Source organism: Pseudopipra pipra, chromosome 5, assembly GCF_036250125.1.
Source record: "Pseudopipra pipra isolate bDixPip1 chromosome 5, bDixPip1.hap1, whole genome shotgun sequence".
NCBI classification, from domain to species: Eukaryota; Metazoa; Chordata; class Aves; order Passeriformes; family Pipridae; genus Pseudopipra; species Pseudopipra pipra.
Window position 1 is genome coordinate 40,464,387 of NC_087553.1, and position 27,226 is coordinate 40,491,612.

The 27,226-nt window shown below is 38.5% G+C and overlaps 1 protein-coding gene across 9 annotated transcripts; it reads left to right on the forward strand.

Annotated features, from left to right (window-relative positions):
* Positions 1-27,226, forward strand: MDM1 (Mdm1 nuclear protein). Of its 9 annotated transcripts, none has more exons than XM_064655717.1 (15): positions 1-363; positions 1,249-1,396; positions 3,568-3,920; positions 4,336-4,470; positions 6,282-6,437; positions 8,447-8,580; positions 10,340-10,439; positions 17,015-17,053; positions 17,420-17,595; positions 18,990-19,268; positions 21,127-21,269; positions 21,386-21,486; positions 22,322-22,580; positions 23,632-23,700; positions 25,897-27,226. In XM_064655717.1, exons 1-15 carry the CDS (start codon positions 208-210, stop codon positions 26,001-26,003), a joined length of 2,355 nt encoding a protein of 784 aa, XP_064511787.1. In that variant the 5' UTR covers positions 1-207; the 3' UTR covers positions 26,004-27,226. The 9 variants fall into 9 exon arrangements, with proteins under 9 accessions (XP_064511787.1, XP_064511791.1, XP_064511794.1 ...); XM_064655721.1 differs by having other exon boundaries at positions 7-363; positions 1,249-1,345; XM_064655716.1 differs by lacking the exon at positions 1-363 and adding an exon at positions 502-805.

The window sequence follows — 27,226 nt, forward strand, 5'->3', positions numbered from 1 at the left end:
CCCTTGCTCAAAGAGCTTACACAGCTCTAGAGGCATCAGCGACCAGCAACAGGCTCTGCTAAGAGGGAGCGCAGGGGAGGGTCAGCAGCCGGGGGCAACGGGGATATAAACAGACTGCTTGCACCGGTTTGGGTCAGTACGTCTGTCCGAGCACTTTTTTACCACCCTCTCACTTCTTTTTATTTTGATACAGTAAAGCCAGTCAGGATGGAGATTAGAAGGAGGAAGGCAGTCAAAAAAGGGACCCCTAAGGGAAGATCTGAACAGGAAGGTGGATTAGGATCTCCTGACCGGGTGGCGGGGTCGGGTGAGGTGGCGAAGGCGGACGGGCCGCTGGCACGGCATCGCATAGGCTCCAGAAGGGTAAGAAGTCTTGTTTTATTATTTCTCCAAACGCTATTTTTGTACCAAAATACAGCTGCGTGCGCGGACACGTGATTTTCCTGTAACCAGCCGCTCAACATCCCCCCGGCCTTGCGCTGCATTAGCACCGGGTGCCTCCCCGTCGTGCATCCCCACACACACGGCGCTGGCCGTACAGCGCCATTATCCTGCCACAGGCGGGGGAATCAGGCTTTTAATAAGGATACCACGGCCCCGAGGACTGCGCTGCGAGGGGAAGCGGCGGCGGCCGCCGGCCAACATGGCCTTGAGGGCAGGGCCGGGAGGGGAAGCGGCGCGGTCGCTGGTGCGCAGGCGCCCGGCGAGGGGAGGCGAAGAGAAGCGAAAGGAGCCGGGCCCGGTCGGGCCGGGCCGCGAACGGCGGGGCTGCGGGCGCGGCTTCGCCATGCCCGTGCGGTTCGGGGTGAGGCGGGAGGGGCACCGGGCCCAGGGGGCGGCAGGAATGGGAGTGCGGCCGATTCTGTGGGAAAGGGGAGGCCCCTGCGCCGCGGGCACTGGCCAATAAAGATATAAACAGTTCGGTCGTGCAGGTGTCAGCGGGTCCGGGCTGTGCTCGTTCCTGGAACTGTTCGCTTAAAGATATAAATAAGGGTTGAGTTTTTGTTCCTTTGTTCGTTTGTTTTGGTTTTGTGGTTTTGTTTTTATTTTTTATATTTTGGTGCGTGAAATGCAGTAGTTTTTGTTCTCCGATGGGGGTGGGTTTGGAAGCCGCGGAGCAGCCTGCCAGCTTAGCTCATCCCGCAGCAGCGTGTTGGTGGTTTTTCCACTCGGAGATGGGTTACTAACAGGAGCAGTGGAGCAGGATATGCACCGGTGGCTTGACAGACTCCTCTCTGTTTGCTGCAGGGACTGAGTGAATATAAGAGAAACTTCAAATGGAGAAGCCCAGAATTTTGTAGCCCAGAGAAATCCTTGTGGGCAGGACTTCGGTCGGACCAGTTTGGTAAGCGCCTCTGGAAGCTGTCCACCTTGACTGCAGCCAAAGCCCAGAAAGGTTTGCCATGATAAGTGCATGGCCACAGTTACTGGTGGTATTTGCAGTTTATGCATTTTGTACAGTTAAAAGTATATTCTTGGGTTATCATTTAGTATATGTTTTTGAACTCCATATTTTTTCTGGCTACACTGAAACTTTCTTTTTTTTTAATTAGTACTATTTATATATACCCTGAAAAAAAGTAATTTCTGATTTTTAGTGGCATAAGCCAAGGCCCAAACAGATGCAGTGTAAACTCATACAGGGTGTGCAGAGAATGATACTGGATTACCTGTGGCATATGGAAACAGTAAGTAGAATTCCATATTTCAGATGAGACTAACTTGGGGCAAGGTTTGATACAACATAAAATTGTTCTGAAGACTAACAGGTACAGCTAACTGAAAGAAAAGGACAGTCATTAAGTCTGGGATTTAAGGATTGCAGACATTGTCATGGCAGGGAAATGTGGGGATAGGAATTGGAAGACGGAGGAAATAGCATCTGGATTGAGAGGCCTGTAGGGAGTGATGGCAGCTGTGATGCTTTGAAAAGTAGTAGTAAAAGATAGTAATTATTCTAGTGGCACAAGGCAGATTAAAAAAAATAAATTGTGCAGTTCAGTGCAACTGCACTATGCAGTCTATGTAATTAAGAGTACAATATATTGATTCCTACAATATGATAAGTGCTATAAATTATTGCCTAGTAATTAAGAACCAAATACTGGGAGTAGGGTTTTTTTTAGTCAAGATGGTAGACATTTTAATAAATAATTTAATCTTGTTAAAGATTATTTATATTACTGCTTTCTTCCATTACTGCAAAATGTATCTTTCTTTAACCTTGCTTTCCCTAGCACATGGGTCTGTGTGTGGGTACCTGTATTGAGAACTGTAATTTTCATGAATTCTGAAATGCTTAAGCATACAAACACATTAACATCTTTTTAAAATTGCAATCTATGCCTATTTTCCAGTCAAACTAAACTGCAAATTTTATAAGACTTGCAATAAACCCATGAGTTAGCAATACAGCAGTTTCTCCTCTTTCTGATGTTGTAGTGGTGGTTTTTGCATGCTTGGTTAGTTTTTCTATATATTTATGTTAATTTTCTTTTCCCACCATTTAACCACCATATCTTTAAATGGCACTGTTGGCACAGTGGACTTGCAGATTGTTATTGATAATTTACTTATGGTTCTTCTTGGTGAAACACATAGTTGGCAGTTTTAGGAGTCGCTTGGAACATCACTGCAGAAAGTTTACAACTGCAGGTGCTCAGAGGTCCTTTCTGCTACTTTTCCAGTGTTTTGCCACTGGTATTATTTCCTATTCCCTGTGTGTATAGTCAGACATCCAGACATTCTGTATATCTTTTACCATAGGTTGTTCTCTCTATGTTGCTTCTTCGTGAGATAGAAGTGTCTCTCTCTCTCTCTCTCCTAGAAAGTATTTCTTTAGGGCGTAAGTGACTTTCACTTACTTTTCCATCACAGTTGAGCACTTTGAAGTGGATTCCTGCTTTGAATATGTTCAGTCATTCAATACCCTTCTTAAAATGGTGGGGTAATTTTATTTTCCCCTGCCTGTGTAAAGACAAGCAATTCTTAAAAATAACTTGATACCTGGTTTTCTTACAAAGTATTTTTCTATTTTTGGAAATGTTTTTGTGTTCATACTGTAAAAAGGCACCAGGTATCTGAGATGGTGCTAAACTGCAAGGTGGGTGGGGATCTGTCACAGTCATTGAGAACCTGTTCAGCAAGGTATGTTGTGCACGAGTAATGAGAAGTGCTTCTAGCATAATTTATGGCTGCAGGTTGTTTATTCTGTATCTGTGTTAGCCACATTCTTTTCGCTGGTTGTGTTAGTTTTCTTCTTGTTCAGCTCCCAGAATCAACTTGCACAAGATTGTCCTGTGGACAGTTTTACTTTATAGGGTTTTATCCAATATTGTCCTGGAGCACCATGTTCCTGTCTTTTCAGTGGAAAGTCATTTTCAGATAGGAAAGAACACAGAACTTCACAGCCATGCCCATAGTTCATAGTCTGTCATTGCTCAAAGGTACTAAAACAGTGCTTTCTAATAATCAGTTGTATGATAAACTTTCAGTTTATTATTGTAATAGAGCAATATTATGTCTTCAGTAGAATGTTTTTGTTAAACCTAATGTGTTTTTTTTCAGGAATCACTAGAGAACCAAAATTCATTTCCAAGAGAAGGGTACCTTACTATGATCCGCAGATTTCGAAGTCCTTTGAATGGACAGCAGATTGTGATTTGAATGACCCACTTGAACCTGAAGCTGCAGAGTTGCACACAGACCACAACAACAATGATGTGAATCAGGAAGAAATTGAAACAGTAGAAGGACCCAGACTCCCCCCAAAAGTTCGGTCACATTTGGTAGATTCTAGCGGTGAAACAGCTCTTGCCCTTGCAGAGAACAACATGAAGAAATCACCCTATGAAGCTCCACCAAATCAAAGTGAAGCATTTTCATCTCCGAAAAAGGAATTAGAAAAAATGGGTAATGGGGTAAGGGAATATTTTTTTTTAATTGACCAGTATAAAAATTGCTAACAGTGTTTTCATGCACATGCTCAGACTCTCTTGTCTAACTCTTTCTTTAGCTGTGTATTTTGGTACTCTATGTTGTAGCTTCTCTGTTAGGAGGGCAGTACTTTTGAGATCAGATTTTGGTGCTACTTAATTCAAGAGGAATTTGCTCTTCTTTGTCATCACTGTTGTTTTCAATTAAACTAGCCAATAATATGTAAACTTTTTGGGCTTGGTGACTGTAATGAGAAAATGTACTTTGTATTGATTTTGTTCATAAAACTGAAACGCCAACGACTGGTTTGAAAGTGTGTGTTGAAAGATGTCTGACTTGTAAAACATTGTAGGAAAGGAAAGAATCATTGTTATTTTTTTTCTTGTTTTATGTTACCAGCTTCACAGAGCCCTTCAGAGGAAAGCAGACTTGAATATTTCACGTTTAAATACTTTCCCTAGAAATTCTGAATATCAAAGCCAATTTGTCTGGAAGAGTCCTCATGAAAAGTCACCAATACTTGCAGCTGAACAGGTAACTTTAAGGAATCCAAAAAGTAAATTAATACTTCCTTTTATGTATCAGCAGAGTTGCTTACCTTCCAAGATTTGGGTTTTTCCTTTTTTGGTGGGGGAACAAGAAACTTTAATGTTGTTACATGATTTCTTTTTTTTTCTCTCACTGTATGAAAGTGCATTATAATGGGATTTATTTCCATGTGATTCTTTATTGTGGTCAGGTCTACTTATTTGTTCTCCTTACGCCTGATTGTATTTTATTCTGTTTGCATTAATTTACTTGTGTTGTCACAGTTTCTTATTGTCAGTCTCCATCTCTGTGCACATGTACTTCTAAGCCCTAAAGTGCGTCTCTGCAGTGTTTTTTTCTTTTATGAGAACATCTTATATTTAAAAGTGGAGTCTTCCAATTTAAAGATACTCTTCTGGCATTTTACTACATCTCATGAGCTTTGGGGTTTTTTAAGGTTGAAAATGCTATTTCTAGTCAGACCACAAAGAGTAACTGATCGTGAGACTACTTTGTGTTTTCAGTTAATTGTTACTGGGATTGGGACTTGAGAGACTGTTTTTACCGTATAAAATAGGCACTTTTGCTTTTATTTTGTCTTCTGTTAGGAGGATTACTAGAGGTGGTGCGCTCTCTCTTTTTATCCACAGGTAGCAGATTTGTTCAGTAACAGCTTTCAGGGGAAGTAAATGTTGATACCTAAGATCAGTCACTGTCCTGTCTTTTTCTGTTGAAGTGCCAAGCAGGTGGATTTACTATAAGATATGCTTCCCAGCAGTCCCTTATCCAAGGAAAACTCTTTGAAATGCGTGACGGTAGTATGGAAGTCAAAGAATCATTTGAGAAAGAGGCAGGTCCCAGAAAGTCACCTTATGGAAAATTTCAAAGAGAATTCTGTTTGGTTCTGTGTGAAATCAGTTCGATAATGTCATTATTGATGCTTGTTTATCTGCTTTTTTCAGAGGATAGACTTTGAAATCTAAAACAGCAAACGTTTTTTTCATAGCTTATACAGAATAAGAAGCAGTGAGAATAAGTCTGTAGGCACTATACATCTGTGGATAAATAGAACTTAGAGAAAATTTCATTATAAAAATGGTACATATTAACAAATTGATATTTTTGATGTTGATATGACAGAGAATATACCTGAAAACTGAATAATGACAATACCTTTCCCTTGAAGAGGTTCAGTGAAAATCTCAAAGTTATCAAGTCAGACCCAAATTCTCATAGCAAAGCTGAGGAAAATGTATGCTTGTCACATATGGCACAGTGTTTAAATTCAGCACTCCATGAAGGGATGATACACGACCACATAGCAAATTCTCTACCTTGGTTTATAGTACTATATTGATTGGAAAATAATGGATTTTTAATTTATCCAGCCCTAAGCATCCAGCTCTAGAACACAGAGCAGTTGTCTGTTACTTACAGACTGGACATGTACTGAGGAGGCATAGGGAAGTTTTATGGCGTGCCTTTCAAAAAGCGTGATTCTACATACAACTCTGAAGGTGAACTGTCTTCCCAAATAAACAAAACCTCTGATAGTAAACTTTAGTAAGAACAGCATTTGATCACAGGTTTAACTGTGTCTGACTTGATCACTTTTAAATTTATTTTCATCAGTTTAAATTTTTCCTGGATTTGTCGTAAGAGTTCATTAGTCTGCACATGCTGTATTGTACCCACAACTATCTCTCTGCTCATACGTGAGTGTATTGGTGTGAATCAGTTAACAGATTTTGAAAATTTACTTTCAAGGTAAGCAAATCTCACTTTTTTCTTTGTTTTATTTTCTTTCTCTCCCCAAGGTTATTTACAACACAAGGAAATCCACACCTGTGGTTAAATCTCCTGCAATTACTTCTGAAACTGCATATGAGAGAAATTTCAAAGGGTCTCCTCCTGTTAAGGATCCACAAGAGAGAGGTGTTTCAGAAGAGAAAGAATTTCCGGTTTGTGAACAAGTAAATCTTTCCCTGAATGAAAGGCTTTAGTAGTACTTATATAGTTTTGATCTATTTTATAATGGGGTGGGTTTATTTTGAAATTTTTTAGTTACATTGTAGAGCCTTTGCTAATGACACTGGACTCAATAGTGGGTTTGCTATAAAAGACTGAAAATAACACTGTACAGCTCTGCTCGTTGGGGTTTCTGTAGTGGGTTTTGTAGTTTCTTTTGTAGTTAATTTTTTTCAGTTTACAATGAAATTTTAGGTGTGTATTTCTGAGTTTTCAGGTGGTTTCATTTATTTTTTTAAATATTTAATTCTTTTGTTCCCAATTGAAACTTTGTTTTTAGTTATTAGGACAGTTTCTGAAGTTTAAATCTCTGATTTATACTCTCATTGCTACCAGTGTTGTCTCTTGGTGTGCAGGAGGGCTAAATGGGAGGTCTGGTATTTTTGAATGTCATAAATTAGAGATAGTGTAAATAAAAAATTAAGGCGATGTATGAAAATTGTTACAATTGGAACTGATTTTCAGCCAATAGTTGAAATTTGAAGAAACATGGAGGAAGGGTTACAGTTAATAAGTTGAAAGGGTAAGTAATTGTATGGGGCTATAACAGGACATTATGTAGCCTATGTAGATTCTGTTACTCAGTTCAAAATATTATCATCTTTTGTGAGAGTAAAAGACATTTTTAAATTTCTATTTTTAAAAGACATTAAAACAACAATTTTAAATGACATTTTAAAGTAAATTTTAAATATTAAAATGTCTTTTATGAAAATTTGGCTGTCTTGCATTTCCTTGTCTTGCTGTTGACTTGTACAAACTTAAGTGGACATTTAAGAAACATGCCTATGTCATTTTTACAAGATACATGAAATGAAATGGAATTGTTTCAGACTGAGACCTTCTAAAAATAGGTGAGAGCAATTTAGAGTGCATGACTGAACCTATTTTGCAAAGGGGATGTACGAATGTTTATTTTTGTAGCAAGCTGCCAAGTATAGTGTTGTCTAAACTCCTGCAGGTTAGCTGGCCATCCTTCAGGTACAAGGACCACAAATGAGTCTCCTCACTACTCATGTCTGTTCCTGAGAAAACAGAAAGGGCCACTGTCAGACAACATGTTCCCTAGGATGATTACTGAGCAAAATGTGTACTTCATATGCAGGGCCTGTGGCTTAGTTTAAAGCCATTGGTACTTCTGAGGTGATTGTTGGCTTGGAGGTTTTGTCATATAAAACTCAGACCTGCCCAGTGCTTTAAATCCCATTTGGGAATGAGGAATTTTATGTCCCCTTTTGCCTCTTTTAGCAGATACAAAGAAAGCTTGAAAAGCCTGAGGCTTTCAGGAAACATTTGTCTGGTTTTAATATTGGAATTTCAGGTTGTTTTTTGAGAACAGCTAATACAGTGAAGTTAAGAGAAGTCATGAGAAGGGAATTTTGTTGAAAGTGTCTAAAAAACTGGTTGTTTATACCAGTATCTCTTCTCTGACTAGTATCTTGGAAGAGTTTTGGGGGATTTTGGTGGATTTTTTTTTCCCTTTAATTTGAACAGTATCTGTGAGGATCTCTAGCAGAATCAGAAGTTATGCATGAGATTTCCAAGAGAATAAAATAAATCAGGAAAAAAGAAACTTTTGTGTAAAAACCAAACAAATCAATCTATAATTTGTAAAACATAATGGCAGGAAATAAAAAAAATTTGCCTTTTGGACTCAGGTTAGAATGTGCAGGTATTGTATTATTTTATTTCTGTGTTTCATGTTAATTTTGTAAAATGTACAAAACGGATCATCTCACTAACTGAATGTTGTACTCAGAGACTTAGCTTTGGCATTTTGTTAGTTTATTTTTGTATTAACAAAAGAATGTGATATTTTTGTTTGTATTAAATATCCAAAAGAGCTAACACTAAAATAAAATTAACTATTTGCAAGAGCTTGATGTCAAAAAGAAATATGAGGGTTTTCAGATTCTTAGCTAATGTGGTATTTTTAAAATTATCTTTGCCTTAGAGTAAGAGGGAAGAACCGTTTCAAAAACCAGCAGAAGATGCAGCAAAACAAGGGAAATCAGAACAGAAACATCCTAAACAAAAAAATAAGCAACATATCAGTCCAAAGCCCCTCTCTTTACATACAAGTCATGGGTATGTATAAAATAGGAAAACCTAGACTAGTGAGTAGGTGTACAGCAGCCTAATATTTAGAGTGATGGACAGTGGACCTTTAACCACACCATGCTACAGTGGCAGGGGCAAATGCCCCCTTGCAGCACTGGGATTGAGTGTCCTGTGGCTACATCTAAACCTGGTGTTAATTTCCAGCCTCTTCCCTGGTCAAGAGAAGTGGAAACTTTGTAGCCACTCCTGTTCAGTTGAACCTTGTGATGCAATAATAGTATTACTAATAAATTTAACGTGAATGAAATTAAATTGGTGCAGTGCTGCTACTAAACTTTTAGCAAGTCCTTCAGAAGTCATAGTCACCTCTCAAACTGCTCTCCTGTGCTTGCTCCACACCTTAAAACTGTGGTAATTGTACTTGATCTCTGCTTTTTCTGGTCCCTACTGCCTTCTGTCCCTGAGTACCAAAAGCAGACACATGAGGTAAAGAGGAGTAGAGAGATCTGTCCCATTTAGGGTAATCTGACAAGCATGGAAATGAAATGAAATTGTATGTTACTGAGCGCTATCAAAGTATCTTTTTTTTCTGCCACATGCCTACATTGCAGGAATTGAACTCATATTTCCATTTTATACACATCTGAGATATGTCAAAAGAAATAAAGGGCAAGAATAGACGTGGGCTTTAAAATGCAAAAATGAACCATCTCTCTTGTCTTTGTGCTTAATATATGTTTTGAATGAAAGCGATTGCTTTCATTCTTTCTGGCAGTGTTAAGGCATTAAATTAAAAATGGGAGAGGAGACTTACCTGAGTCTTAATGCTGTTGGATATTGGGAATTGATTACAAAATTCTGTGAAATAAAATTGCTTTATGAAAAAGTAAGCGGATATAGTGTAGCTAAAATCTTTAACTCTTTGGTTTTCTTAGCACTCTGATGTGGTGGATTGTAGTCAATTTTGCAGTGAGTACTGTGTAAAATTCTTGATCAGATGGTGTGGCTCTTTTCATTTAAGGGTAAATTTCTTCCTCTTATGCCTTCAGTGTGGTAGCATAAGGCAGATTTTTCTTAAAAAATCACTGGGCAAATAGCTGTCAAAATGTGCAAGTTCTCAACATGCAGACAGAATGCAAGCTGTGTTGCATGGCCTGCTTTTGCAGAGTGACTGCAATCAAGGCATAGCAGTGATGTGTTTTTCGAGCTAATCCATTAGTTTTGCAACCAAAACTGAAAAAATTCAATCGGTTTTAAAGAAAGAGACATATTGAAAGAAATTTTGAGTATAAAGGGTTTGTGACCTTGGTATTTTTCTTTTGAAAAGGTGCCCCAGCAGTTCACCCCACCCAAATGCAGAGTGCCTTTAAAGTGGAGTTCATAGAAGGAAATTCTCAGACACATTAATGCCAAACCAGCATTTTTACTTAAATATACCTTTATTAGTGATTTGAGTCAAGATGCTGCACTTTGCATTGAAGTGATTGAGGCTTATGTGTGTATCACGTTCTCCTGATTTGACTGTCAGAGCAAAAGCTTCAGGTAGAAGTGTTGTGAGGAAAAAACAATATGAATATGTACTTAAAGGGCCACCAACTGAATGAGGTTTTTTTCACAGCTTTCCTAGTTGTGTTGGTTTGTTTGTGCATGTGTTTTTCACATCTCACTGGCATTTAAGTGCAAGTACATATGTGTTTATTGATGTAACTTTAAAAGTGCTCTTAAAGAGTATTCTGGATTTACCCTTTCTGTCTTTTTTTTCCTCTCCTCATTCTTGATTTCTTAGGAAGATGAACACTGAATATAGGTCAAAATTTTTGTCCCCCGCCCAATATTTCTACAAAGATGGAACTTGGTCTCGTATTAGGAGTAAAGTTCACAACCAGGTGAGTACTCTTAGAAAACCCGAAACCTAAGTATGCTTTGTATTTTGATTTTTAGATGCAAAAACTTCAAATTGTGGTGTTTATAAGATAGAGTTTTGAGATTGTAATGCTAATGACTCAAGCTCCCTAAGGTGAGTATACAAAGACAGTTAGGTTCTGACAAGTCAGTATAATACATAACAAGAAAAAAAAGAGATGGCGACACTTAAAAAATATATTAATGTGACATCCAAAGTGAGGGAGGAGTTTTGTTTCCCTTACAATCAGAATCATTCAGAACAGAGTCTCTTCTGGCAGGTAATCTTGCTATTGATGTTCAGCCCAGTTTTAATAAGTGGAAGTGTTCAAAATACAGAGTTGAATGATAGGAGATTCCAAGGGAATAAAAGGAGAAGGCCACCATAGTATCAGCCTAGGTCAGCTTGATGGTCAGGCTCAGTTTCATAGCTTATGATGCTGAATCCATTCAAAGCAGTCAACTGAATTCAGTCATACACAACATAAAACTGACAATTTTTCTTGCAAGTTTCAGCCAGACTCTGTATTTCCTTGTAGTTTATTCAGTAGCTGCAATCCATATTACCCTGTGTAGGAATTCATTTGACAGAACTCTTGAAAATGGTGGGCAGCCTTGGGACCATAGGATTACTTAGCAGCATTATTAATTATGATTTCCTGAGTTAGTTAAGTATCAAAACCCTTAGTGTGCTAAGAAACTTCTAGAGCTAGTTCTGCAACTCTGATTTCATTTAATTGACTTAGGTTTCTCCCAGCTGATAGAGGGAGCCTTTGTGAGACACTGCACTGCTAACTGTGTGGCAGGTACTTGGAAATGTGAGTTTTCTCACCAGTCAGGACTAAGGTGATGTGGAAGGTAGAACTGGAGCAGATGGTTCTAGGATGTTGGGCTTTGAGAATTTGCAAATAAGGTTCTCTGAGAATTGCAGGAGTGGTGTGGTAGCATTCAGTTCTGTGTTTTCTCACTGGACTTAATCTAGCAGGTCGTTTTCTTTTTCATTTTAGGCAAAAGGAAATATTTTATAGAATACATACAAAATACATAACGAGGAATAGGTCTCAAAGTTTAAAGTATATTGTAGTATAAGATGATTCATAATCAGATTTTGTATATGCATGCATGAGATAATCCATTCTGTGGAAACAGCCTCAAGAGAATGTTAGAGGACTGAAAACAAGAAGCAGTTTTATATGTATCAATACATGCATTAGATTTACTGTAACTAAGGCTGTAGAATATTGTGAACTATTGCATGCAGCCTAAGTGGTATACAGAATGTTTCTATAGAATATTATATCATTTTTCTGGCATGTAAGATTTAATTTGTTCATGTTATATCAGTAACATTCAAAACAATAAGGAGCGGTGCTCAGCTTCAAGAGTGACTGAGTTGTAGGCAACTAAAGGGAAAGGGATACATTGCCTTGAGGTATATTGTGTTTGTGGCACAGTAAGCTGGGAGGAGTCACTGCAGTATAGTCAAGGGAAAGAATGAGGAGACTGCAGCTAGAGAATGGATGTTTAGCTTTACATGCAGCATTTAATTAAGGATTTCCCACACTGTAGCAAAGTGTTTTGGGTGTGTCAGACTTTTCCACGGAGATTTTCGTGCTGAAAAGGGAATTGCAGGAAACTAGAAGAAGGCATGAAGAATTAAAAAAAAGAATTATTGTGATTTTTGGGGCCTTCTAAATGAAGGAATTGTGCTGGGTAGCTGGAGGAGCCAAATTAATTTTAAGACTGTAATAACAAATATTGATGACAAATGTGCTTTAATTGCATACACGTTTTCATGTGTGCATGTCTACATTAGATCCTGGTATGAATTCATATAGAAGAGATTTTTATAGTTGCAATTACCTGTCTCTGTTAGACTTTAAAATCACATGCCTGTCAGGGTTTAACCCCAGTAGGGAGCTGAGCTCCACAGAACCAGTTGTTCACTCCTGCACAGTGGGATGGGGGAGAGAATTTGGAGGGTAAAAGTGACAAAACTCGTGTTGAGATAAAGGTAGTTTAATAGGTAAAGCAAAAGCCATGCGTGCAAGGAAAGCAGAACAAGGAATCTCCAGGAAAGCAGGGCTCCATCACGTGTAATGGTTACTTGGGAATACAAACGCTGTCATTCCAAATGTTCCTGCCATCCTCCTTTCCCCAGATTTTCTTTCTGGGCACAGCAAGAATATCTCTTTGGTTAGTTGGGGTCAGCTGTCCCAGCTGTGTGCCCTCTCAGCTTCTTGTGCTCCCCCAGCCAGCTTGCTGGCAGGGCAGGGTGAAAAACAGAAAAGGCCTTTTAGCTTCATTCAACAACAGCTAAAATATCTGTGTTGTCAACTGTTTTCAGCACAAACCCAAAACATAGCCCTATAGGAGCTACTTAATTTAACACATACGACTTATATCATAAAGAAATTTATCCCAGCCAAAAGCAGTGCAGCATATCAAACCAGTTTTGCTAATAGACAAAGAATAATTAACTTGTGTGAATGTGTTACTGTGTGGGATATTTTCTATATAGAGTTCTTTAAATTTGGTATTATCTTATTATTTCCATATGTATCTTTGAGGGTTGTAATTCTTAATAAAGCTTTTTGTGGGTAGAGGGAAAGCAAAGAAGAAGGTTATGCTTGTAATTTTCTGGTCTTCAGGATTGGTTGTAAGAAAAACAAGCTTAAATCTTAAAACTTCTGTTAACACGAGAATAAAAATCCTGATAGACCTGATTCTTGGCCAGGCTTTTTTTTTCCTCCTCTCTGTAGGATCCGTCAATATTTGTGTTCTAAGAATGATAAAATGGGATCCAGCATGGCAATTCCAAAATGTTGGAAGTCAAGCAGATGAGGCAGAAGCCTTGTCTTGGCTGAGCTGGGATCTTCTTTTGGAGCTAAGGCAAAAATGGAAAGTGTATGCCCAGTGGAAGCAAGGTTATGTGACACAGGAGGACTCCAGAGATGCTGCTCACCGCTGTAGGGAGAAAATCTGTGTGGCTGAAGCTCAGCTGAAGTTGAAGCTGAACAGTACTGTGATGGATAATAAAAAGAGTTTTTTTAAATATGTTAATAGCAAAAGGCAGTGCAGAAACAACACTGACCTGTTACAGAATGAGGATGGTCACCTCACAAACAGGCATAGACAAGGCAGAGATCTTTAATGCTTTCTTTTCCTCTGCTTTCAACACTGGTGATGGGCTAAGGGGTCCCAGTGCCCTGAGCTGAAGGACCATGTCTGTGAGAATGATAAACTGCCAGTTGACCCTGAACTTGTGTGGGATCTGCTGCTTGAACTGGATCCCTGGAAGTCTAGGGGACCTGATGAGGTTCCTCTGAGAATACTCAGCTCAAGGGTGATTGTCATTGCAAAGCCTCTCTTAATGACTTTTTTGAATGGTCTTGAGAATCTGGAGAGTTGACTGCAATTGACTTGAAGCTGGCTAATGTTGTCCCAGTTTTCAAGAAGGTCAAGTCAGATGACCCTGGAAACCATAGGCCTGTCAGTCTCACTTCAATTACTGGTAAAATTATATAGAAGATTATCCTGGGAGGTACTGAGAAACACCTGAAGTCATTAGTCACAGCCAGCATGGCTTCATGAAGGGAAAGTCCTGCTTGTCAAACTTAATTTCCTTTTATGACAAGGTAACCCACCTGGTTGATCAAGGGAAGCCAGTTGATCTAATCTTTTTGGATTTCAGTAAAGCTTTCAATACTGTCTCTCACAGGATTCTTCTGGACAAAATGTCCAGCACACAGCTGGATAAACACATCATGTGGTGAGTGAGCAATTGGCTCAGGGGTCAAGCACAGAGAGTAATAGTGAATGAGTAACATCAGACTGGTGAGCTGTCCCTAGTGGTTTCACAGGGCCTGTGCTCTACAACATCTTCATAAATGACTTGGATGCAGGACTGGAAGGGATACTGAGTAAGTTTGGTGATGATACTAAATTGAGAGGAGCTGTTGAGTCCCTCGAAGGCAGGGAGGCCCTGCAGAGAGATCTCGATGAATTACAGGACTGGGCAATCATTAGCTATATAAAGCTGAACAAAGACAAATACCAGGTTCTGCACCTGGGATGGGGCAACCCCAGATGTTCGTACAGACTGGGAAATGAGATGCTGGAAAGCAGAGCCGCAAAAAGGGCCCTGGGGGTCCTGGTCGATGGCAAGTTGAATGAGTCAGCAGTGCCCTGGCAGCCAGGAGGGCCAACCATGTCCTGGGGGCATCAGGCACAGCATTGCCAGCTGGTCAAGGGAGGAGATTGTCCTGGTCTGCTCTGCACTGGGGCAGCCTCACCTGGAGTGCTGTGTGCAGTTTTGGGTGCCACAGCATATGAAAGATATTAAGCTATTAGAGAGTGTCCCAAGGAGGAAAAGCTGTATGAGGAGCAGCTGAAGTCACTGCTGAGGAAGAGACTGAGGGAAGACATTACAATCTACTGCTTCCTCACGGGGGGAAGCAGAGTGGGGGGCACTGATCTTCCTGGTGGCCAGTGACAGGACCCGAGGGAATGGCATGAAGCTGTGTCAGGAGAGGTTTAGGTTAGAAGTTAGGAAAAGGTTCTTTACCCAGAGGGTGGTTGGGCACTGGAACAGGCTCCCCAGAGAAGTGGTCAGAGTACCAAGCCTGACAGAGATCAAGAAGCATTTGGACAATGCTCTCAGGCATGTGGTGTGGCTCTTGGGGGTGTCCTGTGCAGGGCCAGGAGTTGGACTTCGATGATCCCTGTGGGTCCTTTCCAACTCAGGATATTCTATGATTCTGTAAGATAAGAGGACTGAATAAAATATTCATTCATGGTCGAGACGTAAGAAAGAATCTAGCCATATGAGAAATATATTAACAGCAGATTAATGAAAGTCTGCATAACTTGAAAAACAGTGCCAAGTCCATTGATTTTGTTGTAAAGCAACAAAGGTACTTTGGCCATTTACAGTACAGGTTGTCCAACAGTTCTTTTGGTTTCTACATGATTCCACACCTTTTCCCATACTAATGAAGAGAAATGTTCTTCAAAACTGTATCTAACCTCTACATCTGGTGAGTTGTTGACACTCACCCCTACCAAGGGTGCCTACAGAATATCTCTAGCTTAGCATAAGTGCTTAGGTGATAGGCTTTGACTGATCCAGTCTTGTTTCTGCCTTACTTGGGACTGCACATGAGTAACTTTGGGTCCAAAGCAGAGTTTCTGAAGTTCTGAGTCCAAACAGGCAAATACCATAGTAGAGTCCTGGTGTGACCTTAGCCATAGTGATTACTGCTAGACTGCTTCTCTGCAATTTATTATTAAGCATTTCTTTTCAGCAGTCATACGAAAAAAAAGTCACTTTGAATTATGCTTTTGAAAAATTAATGTGGGCAATTAATGATTACAGTAGGGCTCTCTGGGGCCTGTGTCCTGCTGAGTTAATGCTGCCTCCTGAGTCACTGAAGGAGATGGTTGTCCTTTGTACTTCTTCACAATTCACTAGAGACATAGTATTCTTCCTCCCCCTGCAGTACCCTGTTGCTCTGGATTTATATTCCTTCCGTTGTGGCTATCATAATTAATTTTTCATTCTTCTACTTAAGATGAGTAATCCAATAAATCACTTGCACATCAAACTTTAAATTCCCCTCTGAAAATGACAGGCATATATTTTTAATGGGCTATTCTTTGCAAGTTTAGTGGGTCAAATTGTGGATGTTAGCTGGATATCCATCTGCTGCATCCAGTTACTTTCAGTGGGATTAGCAGAATTTAGCCCATTAAGGAGGAATGATGTGAAATCTATCATGAAAGAAGAATAAAAAAGAAAAGCTAGGAAAATGGACCAGTGAAAGTGTCGGTATTACTTTCCTGCTATTTTACAAAATGCTTATTTCCTGTGTACCATTTTTAGTAAGCCAGAATTCACATGATATCACAAAGTTATTTTTAATAAGTTAAATATAAACATTTCATTTTTCCTTTTTCTTCTTGCGCTTTAATTGTGTTTGGGTGAAGGACACAAGATAGCATGTGTGTTTAAATAGTCTTAACCATAAAAATTACAGTGTATGATGTCTGAAGAGAGGGGTTATCACGTTTTTATTTAAACTAAAATTGAACAGTTTTGTATCTCATTCTTACAGTTACTGATAGCCTAGAATGAATAATTTTGATATTATGTCTTACATACAGTAGCTCCAACAGTTATCAGCTTCTCTCTAAGATGAATGTAGCTAGAGACAGTTGCAGTGTTTGCAGCATATAAACTCAGTATTGTACATGCACATAGATCTGTTAACTTGACATAATTATAAATTAGTGGTGAATGTATTTTTTAGTATTTTACTGATGCTTAGGAATCTAAATTGATTTCCTCAAGCTTGGCAGAAAACTGATGAAATGCCAGTGCTGACGTATTTGTTTTAGAGCTTTTTATTGAATCTCAGGGAGGCAGCATAGAGCTATGTTGGCAGGCTTTTCATATTTAATTTCTTAGACTGAAGTAAAGTTACAAGGGTGATAGTAACAATACAATGTTGAGAGAAAAATAAGAAATTTAAAAATAATTCTGTATTCTTCTCCTTAGGCATCTCAAAACTCTCTAAATTCCATGTGGTATATGGAGGTTGGTTGCATAGAAATTCCTCTTTCAGTGTTTAGAGCACTGTGTCTGAGCGCTGATGGAAAGACTAGAATCCAGCATTAAACTTATTCGTAGTTACTGCATAAATTTTTGTGCTTATGGAATGAATAATTAACAATTTTGCTTTGGCTTCATGGCTCAAACATGCTTACTGAATATATGCTTTTGTTATTTTTGCTTTCCTTTTGTTACCTTTTTTGCAGCATGCAGTGTTTGTGCTGTGGCTGGCCCTGTATTATGAGTAACTTGCCTTTCTCTTCTAGCTGCCAATAGCTAATGCAAATACTTTGTAGTAGGCTAATAGCGAACTTTAAACAGACATGCAACTTATGAAACTTTGATGTATAGGTGAGAGAACTTCGAGAAAGAGCAAAGACTTACAGGCAACGAGTAGAGGGAACGCACTTCTCTCGATACCATTTCAATCAGATCCTGTCTGATAATAACAGTCTTTGGGATGTGTCCTCAACTTCCAGTTCAGAAGAAGGGATCAGCAACAACATCAGAGCACTAGATCTTGCTGGGTAAGGTCATCATTCCTGCCTGTTATTCTGCAGCTTTGAAACAGAGCAAAATGCTGAATATAGGCTCATCAGATATGTGCGATCTTGGATGTTTGGCTGCATTCAAGATGCAATTGGACAGCGTGTCCAGTAATCATCTAGGCTCTCTTTCCCCGTGGAGGGTTGGACTAGTTGGTCTTTTGAGCACCCTTCCAACCTGGGCTGTTCTGCAATTCTGTGATCTGCAAAGTCTCTGGAAGAGATGAGGGCATTTTTCGGTTGCTGTGTGCTCAAATGGAAAATGAGGCACAGTCCAGTCTTCTGGAAGAAGAGAAAGTTATATAATTCTTCACAAATAAATATTTAGTGTGGCAACCTTAGTCTCATCAAATCTGGAAGACTTTTGCACTGAGTCATACTGAGCTAATACTCTTCTTTCCACTGGAATGATATGAAATTTGTTTTGTCTACTTAGATGTTATTGATATTCTCATCAGGATTGGTTAATTTTGTGGTTGAGTCTTAGACACTGTTTAGTTTGGAGCTGAAAACCTAGGAACTGGAATGGTGTACATCCATTTTCTCCTTTCTTTGAAGGCTATCAGAATTGACAGATATTAAATCCCTTGCTAGGAAAATTCAGAATTAGTATGTTAGTAAAATGTACAGACAGCTATAGCTGAAACAGGGAGGGGAAAAAAAAAGTGATTTGTGTCTTCTCTGAGATTTGATATTTAAGAACAAAGCCTTGGATGCCTCTGTAGTCCACTGTAGACTGCTGTACACACACTATTTGTGTGTCAGAGATCTACCCATTTGCATAACTGTAGCTCTAATAAGGGTTGTGGGGTGACATGTAAAGTAGTATTTATTACAATGTAATTTGTTAAATGTGGTGTAAATGTTTTGGTCTACTGGTTTGTTTTCTTTTCCTGTGAAATACAGATCCTCTTACTGATCTCATTTCTCTGCACTGGTCTAATTTGCACTGATTTCTGTCAGCAGTTGAGAGTTTAATACTTTGAAAAGTTGGGCCTGAAGGGGAGTCTTCTAAACTTCTTGGCTTTTAAAATTATGCCGTCAGAGAGTCCCTTTGTGCGGAAATAATTATTTTTTAAGCACTTATGATAATCTAACTCGTTGTTTAAATTGAAAATAGAGCACTAATTTACATTGCATTTTTGGAACTGGTAATCCAGAAAGAGTCTTCATAGACTCTAGTTTGAAAACAAGTTGTTCTTAAACATCAGTTGAAACTTCAGTGGCAATTTAACCATTCATTATGTCAACTGTACTACTTTTTAATATCTGAGCTGTACTTTTTGCGAAGGACTGAACTGGATGAATGTGTTCTACATAGAACACGTATATTGTGCAAATCAGTGATATGAGATGCTGTGTTCTTTGTTACCTAGAGTTTCTGAAAAAGGGGCTGTACCAAGCCCTCAAGGGCTACAGCAGCCTGACTCCAGAGAACAACCACACCAGAATAGCACTGGAAAGAAAGACATGTCAGATGCTTTAACTGTTCCAGTCAAAAGGCGTTTAGTTTGGGATGAACAAGAAGATACTGAAGAAAGAGAAAAACGTCAATCAACAGAAGAGGAAGAAAAACAAGATGAACAGGGTGCAGTTGTGGCTCAGCAGTTAGAAGAAAACAATAAGGATGCCAAAGAAGATATGAAAATTGAAGGGTAAAATGGAACATTTTAGTGATGTATATATGTATGTGTGTGTGTATATATATATTTTTTTTCCTTTAACAGCTCAGAAATTTGTAGGTTAACTAATTTATGTTTTAAAACTGGATTTAATTAAGAGAAGAAGTTGGTGTAAGTTGGTGTGACACTACTTTTGTTTTTAACAGTATCATAAGTAATGAGAAAGTTTAAGACATTGAGCTGGTTGAAGGAAATGGATTCATCATTAGGAATACTGGATTTCTAACTTACAGGACAGGTGTTTGTAGATGCATGAGCAATTCTAATGTTTTTCTCCAAAACTATAAAATTTGCAGTATGAGCCTCTTGGAACTGAGTATTCATTACACAGCAGCCAAGTTCAAGTTTAGTGAAAGTTAAAACGCACAATTTGCTTCAAGTTGACAACGTAGGATTGATAGGAGTGAAAGGATAGGATAATGCTAATCTTCACAGAATAAGCAGAGTTGGAAGGCACCCACAAGGATCATCAAGTCCAACACCTGGCCCTGCACAGGACCATCCCCAAGAGTCACACCAGGTGCCTGAGAGTATCATCCAATCTTGTACTTAAGCATCTATTTTAAAAAAAAAATCATTAACAAAGATGAAGGACTTGGGAGAAAAAAAATAATTAGCATCCATTAATCACTGATCATTATGTTACTGAGTACAGGTTGGAAAAAGGTGGAGGGGTGTTGGAGGGGTATTTATAAATGGTGAGAGATCAATTCAGCATGCGTGTAGTACTGTATTTGACAGTTCAAAGATCCAAATTGTATTTAGTTACAGAAGTCTCTGGCTTTTTGCTGTGCAGGTTTTGCATACCTTTTTTTTTTTAATACCATAGTTTAGTTTAATAGATATTTAAATCTCAATAACTTTGACTCTTGTTACCATGCAATCTAAGCATTTTATATTCCTCATTTGGTTTTATTTTTGGTGTTGCAGCACTAATCAAAGGTAATGAGCTGTGATAATCTCCTTTGGGAATAATACCCTGTATGCAAAACCCAGACAAAGAAAAATTGAGATGCTAGACCCAAATAGAAATTAAGTGCAGACTTTCAAAACTATCATCTGGAAAACCCCTCTAAGTTTCTCTGCCTCACTTATGCCTCTGATTGACATTGAAGGTTTTCTCTCATCCTGAAATATGGTTCTATTTGTGCTGAGATGTGTGCTAGACTTGGCCATGCAGAGCAGCTTAACACTTGCATGTTATCCAAGCCTTCTTGAGAGCTAGAAATGAGGAATTCTTTGCCTAGATGCATCTAGCATGCACTGAGAGGATCAGGTTCCGTGCCCAGTGTGGGTGTGCTGCCACCTCCTTTTGAAATGCACCTGGAGGAAGAAGACTGAAGTGGTAGTGCTGATTTATTTAATAACCTGGGGGCTATAGCGGTTACATACATGTGGGATATTTGATTTCAGTTCGACCGCATTGACTGAAGAGTGTCAAACCCACACTTCCATCTCAAAGGTGGCAACCAGATTCAGGGTTTTTCTGGGTGAATACCTTTTCCAGCCCTCCTGCTGAGACTCTGTATTGTGTAGCAATACATTCAGGGGTTACTGGGACAGAGGGAGCCTGCATTTGCAGCTTGAGACCATTTATGTATTTTATCCATTTACACAAAAAAATTAAAATACACAAACTGAGGCTCAAGGGCTGGAATCCAGGACTCCCCTTTTCAAGCAGATGTTTTAGCTGTAGGCTGTTGGGGTTTTATGGCCTTAACTGTCTTGCCTTAGGCTTCCTTGTAGGAGTTGATTAGAAACAAAAAACTTGATTGCAAGACTCCTGAGTCCTTAGCTAGTCCTTTAATAATTTCTCTTTTTTTTTTTTCAGTGAAAATTTAGAATTGAATACTTCTGCAACTGTGTCAGATTCTTCTGTATCCTCAAGGACTGGTGGCAGGCTTCCTACTCCAAAGCTGAGAGCTCTTGGTGGAACTCAGAGGACTCATCATGATCGCACTACCCCAACTGTTGGTAAAAAGACTTTTAAATGCAAAGCAGTATTTCAAGAACTGAAGAATAAAACACATATATGAATCAGTTTATTAGGTTATTTAATGTAATAAAGTATTTTTCGTCTTCTCCAATAGGAGGTACAGTTTTAGTGTCTCCTCCTAAATTCAAGTCTTCATCTTCACCACAGAGAAAACAAGACTTAGGAACAGACCCTTCAAAAAGAAGGTCCTTCCAGGTGAGCCAGAAAAGACACTTAACCATTATGAATTTTAGGAATGTGCTGTTTAAGTAATAGTGAATAATTTGTTTAATACATCTTTCTCTTGAGTTGTCATTTGCTATCCTAAAATTCTCAGTATCTGTGACTGAAAAAGGCCCATGTCTGAATAAATAAATTTTTGGGGGTATCAAGCAAAGGGGTTGAGACTACTGGACCTGTTGATTTCCCCATTAATGTTATTGTAGCCACTGACACAGGGCACAGCTCCAGATTGCTTGACTTGAAAGAAATTCAAGAGAGAGAGGTTGGGTGCTTATATACAAGATAGGTTAATGTGCCAGAGTAGTTTCACTCTTCCTTTCCTTTACTTTCATGCTGCTTTTACTTAGCAGCTTGCATAGTTACTAAAAGAAAAATAGAAACATTTAGTTGTCATTCTCAAAATTGGGATACTTTTTGTCAAGTTGTGCTTGGTCTGGGTTCTACAGAGACAACTACCATTCAACTGCATACATCCTCTGTAGTAAGTTCTGTAATAGAAGCAGACACAATCACATGAGAAGTTGGTTGTTTCAAAATCTAAAAACACAGGTTTTTGTTGTGAGGAAAAGAAGCTCTTGGTTTGACCTGATTAGATTATTTTCAGACCATGTTAAACACTTATTACTAGCAACAGATTCTCTTTAGGCTGTCTCACAAGTTTGGAATACTTATTGTTTTATTACTCTTATAAGAAGTGTAACTGTAAAGCCAACATTTGCTGCATATGTGAAGATCTTTACTGTAAGGCTGTGTATGAGATGCTGGGATTTTGTGGTTTTTTTGATCCTTTTTTTTCTTCTTTCTATAGCCTGACGTGAAAATGAAAGCTGTTTCACTGTTTAACTCTCCACCTGCTGGGCTGAGAACTATGGATCCTCTGCCACTTAGGCAGGATCCGTGGCCTCCTAACAGGGTTGCTGATGAGCAAGTTCCTCTTGCTTCAGCCCATCAAGAACATTCCTCTGCAACTTCCGTGCTCAAGTCAGCAAAAAGCTCCTCTGTGCCTTGGTGGAGTCCCTCTCATCGTATTCAAGGGACTCTCAAGGATCCAGAATTCCAGCATAATGGTGGGTTTTGTGTATTAACCATCTGTGTTAGAGTGCTGCAGGATGGAAATGACCACACTGCAGTATTCAGGCCAAGAGAATGCTGAACTTGCTGCGTTACACTTTCTACAAAGAATGTGTTGTTTGTAAATGAAAGCTTTTCTACTGTATGGTTAGTCTTGCTGAGGAAATGTGCGCAACACTCCACCTTAGTTTCAGATTCCACTAATATCATTACATTCTAGTAGTCTGTCTAATTTTGCCTTATGAGTTTCAATAAGTACTTACCATGAGAATAATTTGGTTTAGCATAAGCACTTCTAATTTTTAGTATCTAAGCTACAACTGGATGCTGTAACACTTCTCCAGCTGCAATTTCCAACATCAATGTGTAACTGAGACCTTTATGGTGCAGTATTACTTTGCAGGAGTTTTCGATTTCTGAGAGATAAGCTCCTTAAATATTTCTGCAGGTATGGAAATAAAAAAGTCACCTATAGAAGATTTATTGGATATTGAGAAAAGCCTTTTCTTGGCTGAGGAGGAATTTGTGCTGGAGCATTTCAAAGATTGTTAACAATGTTTAAGAGTACTGAGGATGTAAACTGGATTAAGAAAAGAATCCTCCCCCCTTAGTCTTCATTCCAGAAAGACTTTGTATAGCTGCTGAAGGTCCCACAATTCTTGCTGTCTTGATTACAGAGATTAGCTCAAAAGTAGTATTTCCATTCTAGAATGGAACAAGTAGTTGTCCAGTTAAGTGGGAACATGAAATCCAGAGAATTTCCTCAGAAAGAGGTTCGAATCAGTGCTGGATTCTAGCTCTGCACATTGAGCGCAGTTCCTTAAGTAAGTTGTAGCATGTACTAAAGAGGTGTCTTGAGAAGAATACAATGGAGTAAATTTATTTTACCTCAGCTAAGAGTCTGGTGGGTTTTTGAGTATTTTTGCTATTAACAAGACTCTTGTTTCGGAAATAACGTTGCAACATTTTTAAATATTCTAAAATGAATTACTATCCTGTATCTATTTTGAAATTATTCAAAATTGTGCCTTTGACTTTTTGTCTTAGGGAATCTTGGCAATCCAAAAATGAGAACTTTCCAGTTGCCCCTTCGGGAAAGAAACTGTAATGATGAAGGTATTTCTTGTCCCAAAGTATTATTGTATATCATGTGTATATAATCTAGATTAATTTTAACTTTTGCATGAGTGTGAGAGATTTTTTTGAAGCAGTAAGTAATACTGGTTTATGTGTTTGCTTGAATAACTACTGCATTTTTTCATCAAAATAATTTAAAAATGTTCATCCTAGTAATCTGAAGTTTGAACATGATGATATAGTGTAGCATGAATAAACCATTAAATGTGACTGAGCATTAAATAGACCATTGTGGCTCAATATGTGGCTTACTGTAGGTTGCTTAGTTCCATACCTAAAATTGTTTCCTCCCCACACATTTTAAGCCTCTGTGTTGGTAGCAACAGAAGCAAACTGCAAAATGATCACAGCCCGGATTGCAGCTGCAGTAACTTTGGATGCAACTTAAAACATACCACAAACCTTCAGATAAAGGTTTTGCTTGTGAGACTTTAGCACCAGATGTGCAGCATAAAATGATCCCCCTGACTTTAATTTTCACACCTGTTCTCTGCTCAGTGTATTAGGGATACTTAAGGCATCCTGCTATTCCAATTGCTGTTTTGGCCCTTTTTCTATTTTGTGTAAAGTTAGTCTGGGAGGGCAGCCAATGCACAGCCCACCAGTGCATCTGCTTGGCCCTTTTGTAGGCAGACACAAATAAACTCTTTCAGTAGCATGAGTCAACCAAGGGCACTGTAGCCTCATTAGCTTGAGCTGCCATATACTTTTTCTTAGTGTGATGTCTGAGGTTGAGCTTGGTGCTGTGCTATTGACAGTCATGTTTGTTGGGTTCAGATGAGATTATGGACAGACCAAGCTTATATCTGATTACAGTTTATTTATAGTTATACCCCAGAACGACCAAAAGCTTTTTTCTGTACCCCTTGTGCTTCCTTTGCTCCTTGGTTTTAACCAAGTTTCAGGCTGATTCTCTATCTTACTCATTACAGTTGCCTGAAAAATATGTGGGTTGTGCAGATGGCTCAGACAAGAATCTGTGTAAATACATAAAACATGCAAAATCCTCTAGTACTCTGCAGCTTCCCACAAGCTTTGCCACACACAGATTAAATGTTGTAACTGCTGTGTTATTTTTTTTCCCCTATGAGCTGAGTGATGATGTATGAGCTTTCAGAAACAGATTAAATGTGCCAGCTCACAGATATTTTGTATGTTCATATTTGTTCGTGTACATACAAACCTGGGAGTTATTCCAGTGACATGTCTGTTTGCAGAAGTGCAGTTAGCAGTTTTCTCATACATGAGAATATAGTTGTTATGCATAGTGTCTGAGCCTATTATGGGCTGTTTGGATCACTGTATTTTAAGAATTTAGAAATGCTGCTAAAAAGTTAATTCAAACACTGACAAAGTAGAGGTGCTGTTTGGATTTAGTTGAGGAATTTTTTCTTGGGTTATTTTGTTGGTGAGGGGGCTGGAAGGTAGTGATACAGTTCTTTTTAATCCATTTGAGGAAAATGAGTATAATTAAGGATATTTTTCATAGATAGCATCTTGACAGAGCTGTTGCAACATTTTAATAATGCTGTTAAAGAATTATAGTGGGCTTTATCAGACAAGCAATTGATTAATTTTAAGAGTTCTACTGTGTGTGAAGTGGACCTTGTATTCAAATGGAAGACCCTTCCAAAGTATATTTCTAAAGCCTACTTCTTGTTGTCTTTGTGATAAATTTTTTTCAGAATACACGTTTCTTTCGACAGCTTGTGACACAAGTTGCATTTGACACAGAAGGACTCTTGGCAACATGGGTTCTGATATTTTAGTTATGTTATTCTAAGGTTGTCTAAGAATATATTATTGTCTGAGTCTAGTCTATACAGATTTCAGTGGCAGAGGAACAATTCCTGAGCTCTTCTGACACAGGAGAGTAAATGTAAAAATTACTTGGAGGATTGGGTGACACTAGGGATCTCATTCTGAAGTTTGCCAAGAGTTGGGCTTGTAACTCTCTTAAACTTATCTAACATCCTAGAAGCTTTCTAGTGAGGTTCTTCTGGAGCACATCAAATGACAACTAATTGCATTAAAGTGTATTGTGGTACTATTTTAACATTCATTGTGTAAGAGGGCATAAAAATATTTACACTCTCAAAGTCTGCTAAGAATGTCAGCTGTGTTTTGATATGTATATTTAATTTTCCTATTTTTCCCTTATTGCTTTCCCCACAGATGACAGGTTGTCTCAGATCTCTGCTCGCTCGGCAGCATCTAGCTCTCTTGCATCTCAGATACTGGAACGAGCTCAGAAGAGGAAGGATTTCTGGGGCAAGACATAGTCTCTTCCCACCTGTCATGTAGAAACTGTTCTGTAAAATGATTTATTTATCTTTTATAGTTTGTAGTGTACATTTAAAAAAAAATGTGATTGTAGATCACATGTTAATGCTGCATTCTTTCACTTAACCACTGATATGGCCCAAGTTTTAGGGCTTGCCATCCCAATTGAAAATTAAGTATTTAAACTGATGTTGAAAATGAACATCCTTTATATCTGAGAGTTCAGTCATAATTCACTATGTCTCTACAGCCATATGAGGCTTTTTTTTTTTTTTTTTTTACTGTGTCACCTCTTGAAACTGAGATAATTATTTTTTAATGGAAATTGTGTGTTACTTTTCAAGGTAGTCTGCTACAGTCAGGCAAGTATGACCTGGAACAGTATTCAGGGGCAACACCATCATTTATCAAATACCTCAGTTGCATTATTTTAACTAGTTATCTTAAAGGCAACAATGGTATATTTGTTTATGTCACTGTATGAATTGTCAGCACAACACAGTACTGTGACAAAAAGTTACTTTTGCTACTTAACTGTCTTTAACCTGTTACAAAAAGGTTCCTATTTCCTAATGATGCAAACATGGAACGTACAGGAGTTTGAGAAAAGGACATGAAGCATTAGAATTTGTTTGTTGTCCATAGATTTTTGGCCAGGAAGACTATTAGAGTTCAGTGTGTACAGTACTGCAGTTTGTCAAATATACTGATTTAAATGCTTGTCTTGTGGACTGAGACCACAAGATGTTTACTGTTAATTTCAGCTTCTCTAGAAAAAGCAAACTCAGCCACCTTAACCAGTGGTGTTCCCCAGCCCCTCTTCAGACTCAGGTATTTAGGACGAGTTGATTTCTTAAAGTAATTTCAAAAGAATGTTTTTTTTCTTGACTTTGACATTTTAATTACCTCTCATCCTAGTTGCCTGTTGCAGAGAGATTGATACTGTTATGACTGTCACAGTGAAAAGTGTTTGTGATTTATGCTGACAGCTCATTTTATTTTTCCAAGTGATGCAGACAAGTTAATATGAAGTAGAAGAAATGGGTGGTTAACAAGCAGTTTGGTTCTTGTGTGGCTTCAAGTTTTAGTATTACTTCATTTGGAAATTTTATACGAGAACAATTTGAATTTTGTACACATTTGATTACATTTCGATTTTGTATGCAATTATGTATGCATATTGCTGAAAATAAAAAAGATGGTTTGATTTGTTTTTATGGAA

Bases quoted from the DNA above. Each gene is read 5' to 3' on its own strand.
- MDM1 (XM_064655716.1), top strand. From the start codon at position 644: ATGGCCTTGAGGGCAGGGCCGGGAGGGGAAGCGGCGCGGTCGCTGGTG. The intron at 8,581-10,339 runs GTATGTATAAAA...TTGATTTCTTAG, and splicing joins TCTTTACATACAAGTCATGG to GAAGATGAACACTGAATATA. The intron at 21,270-21,385 runs GTAAAAAGACTT...CTTCTCCAATAG, and splicing joins TCGCACTACCCCAACTGTTG to GAGGTACAGTTTTAGTGTCT.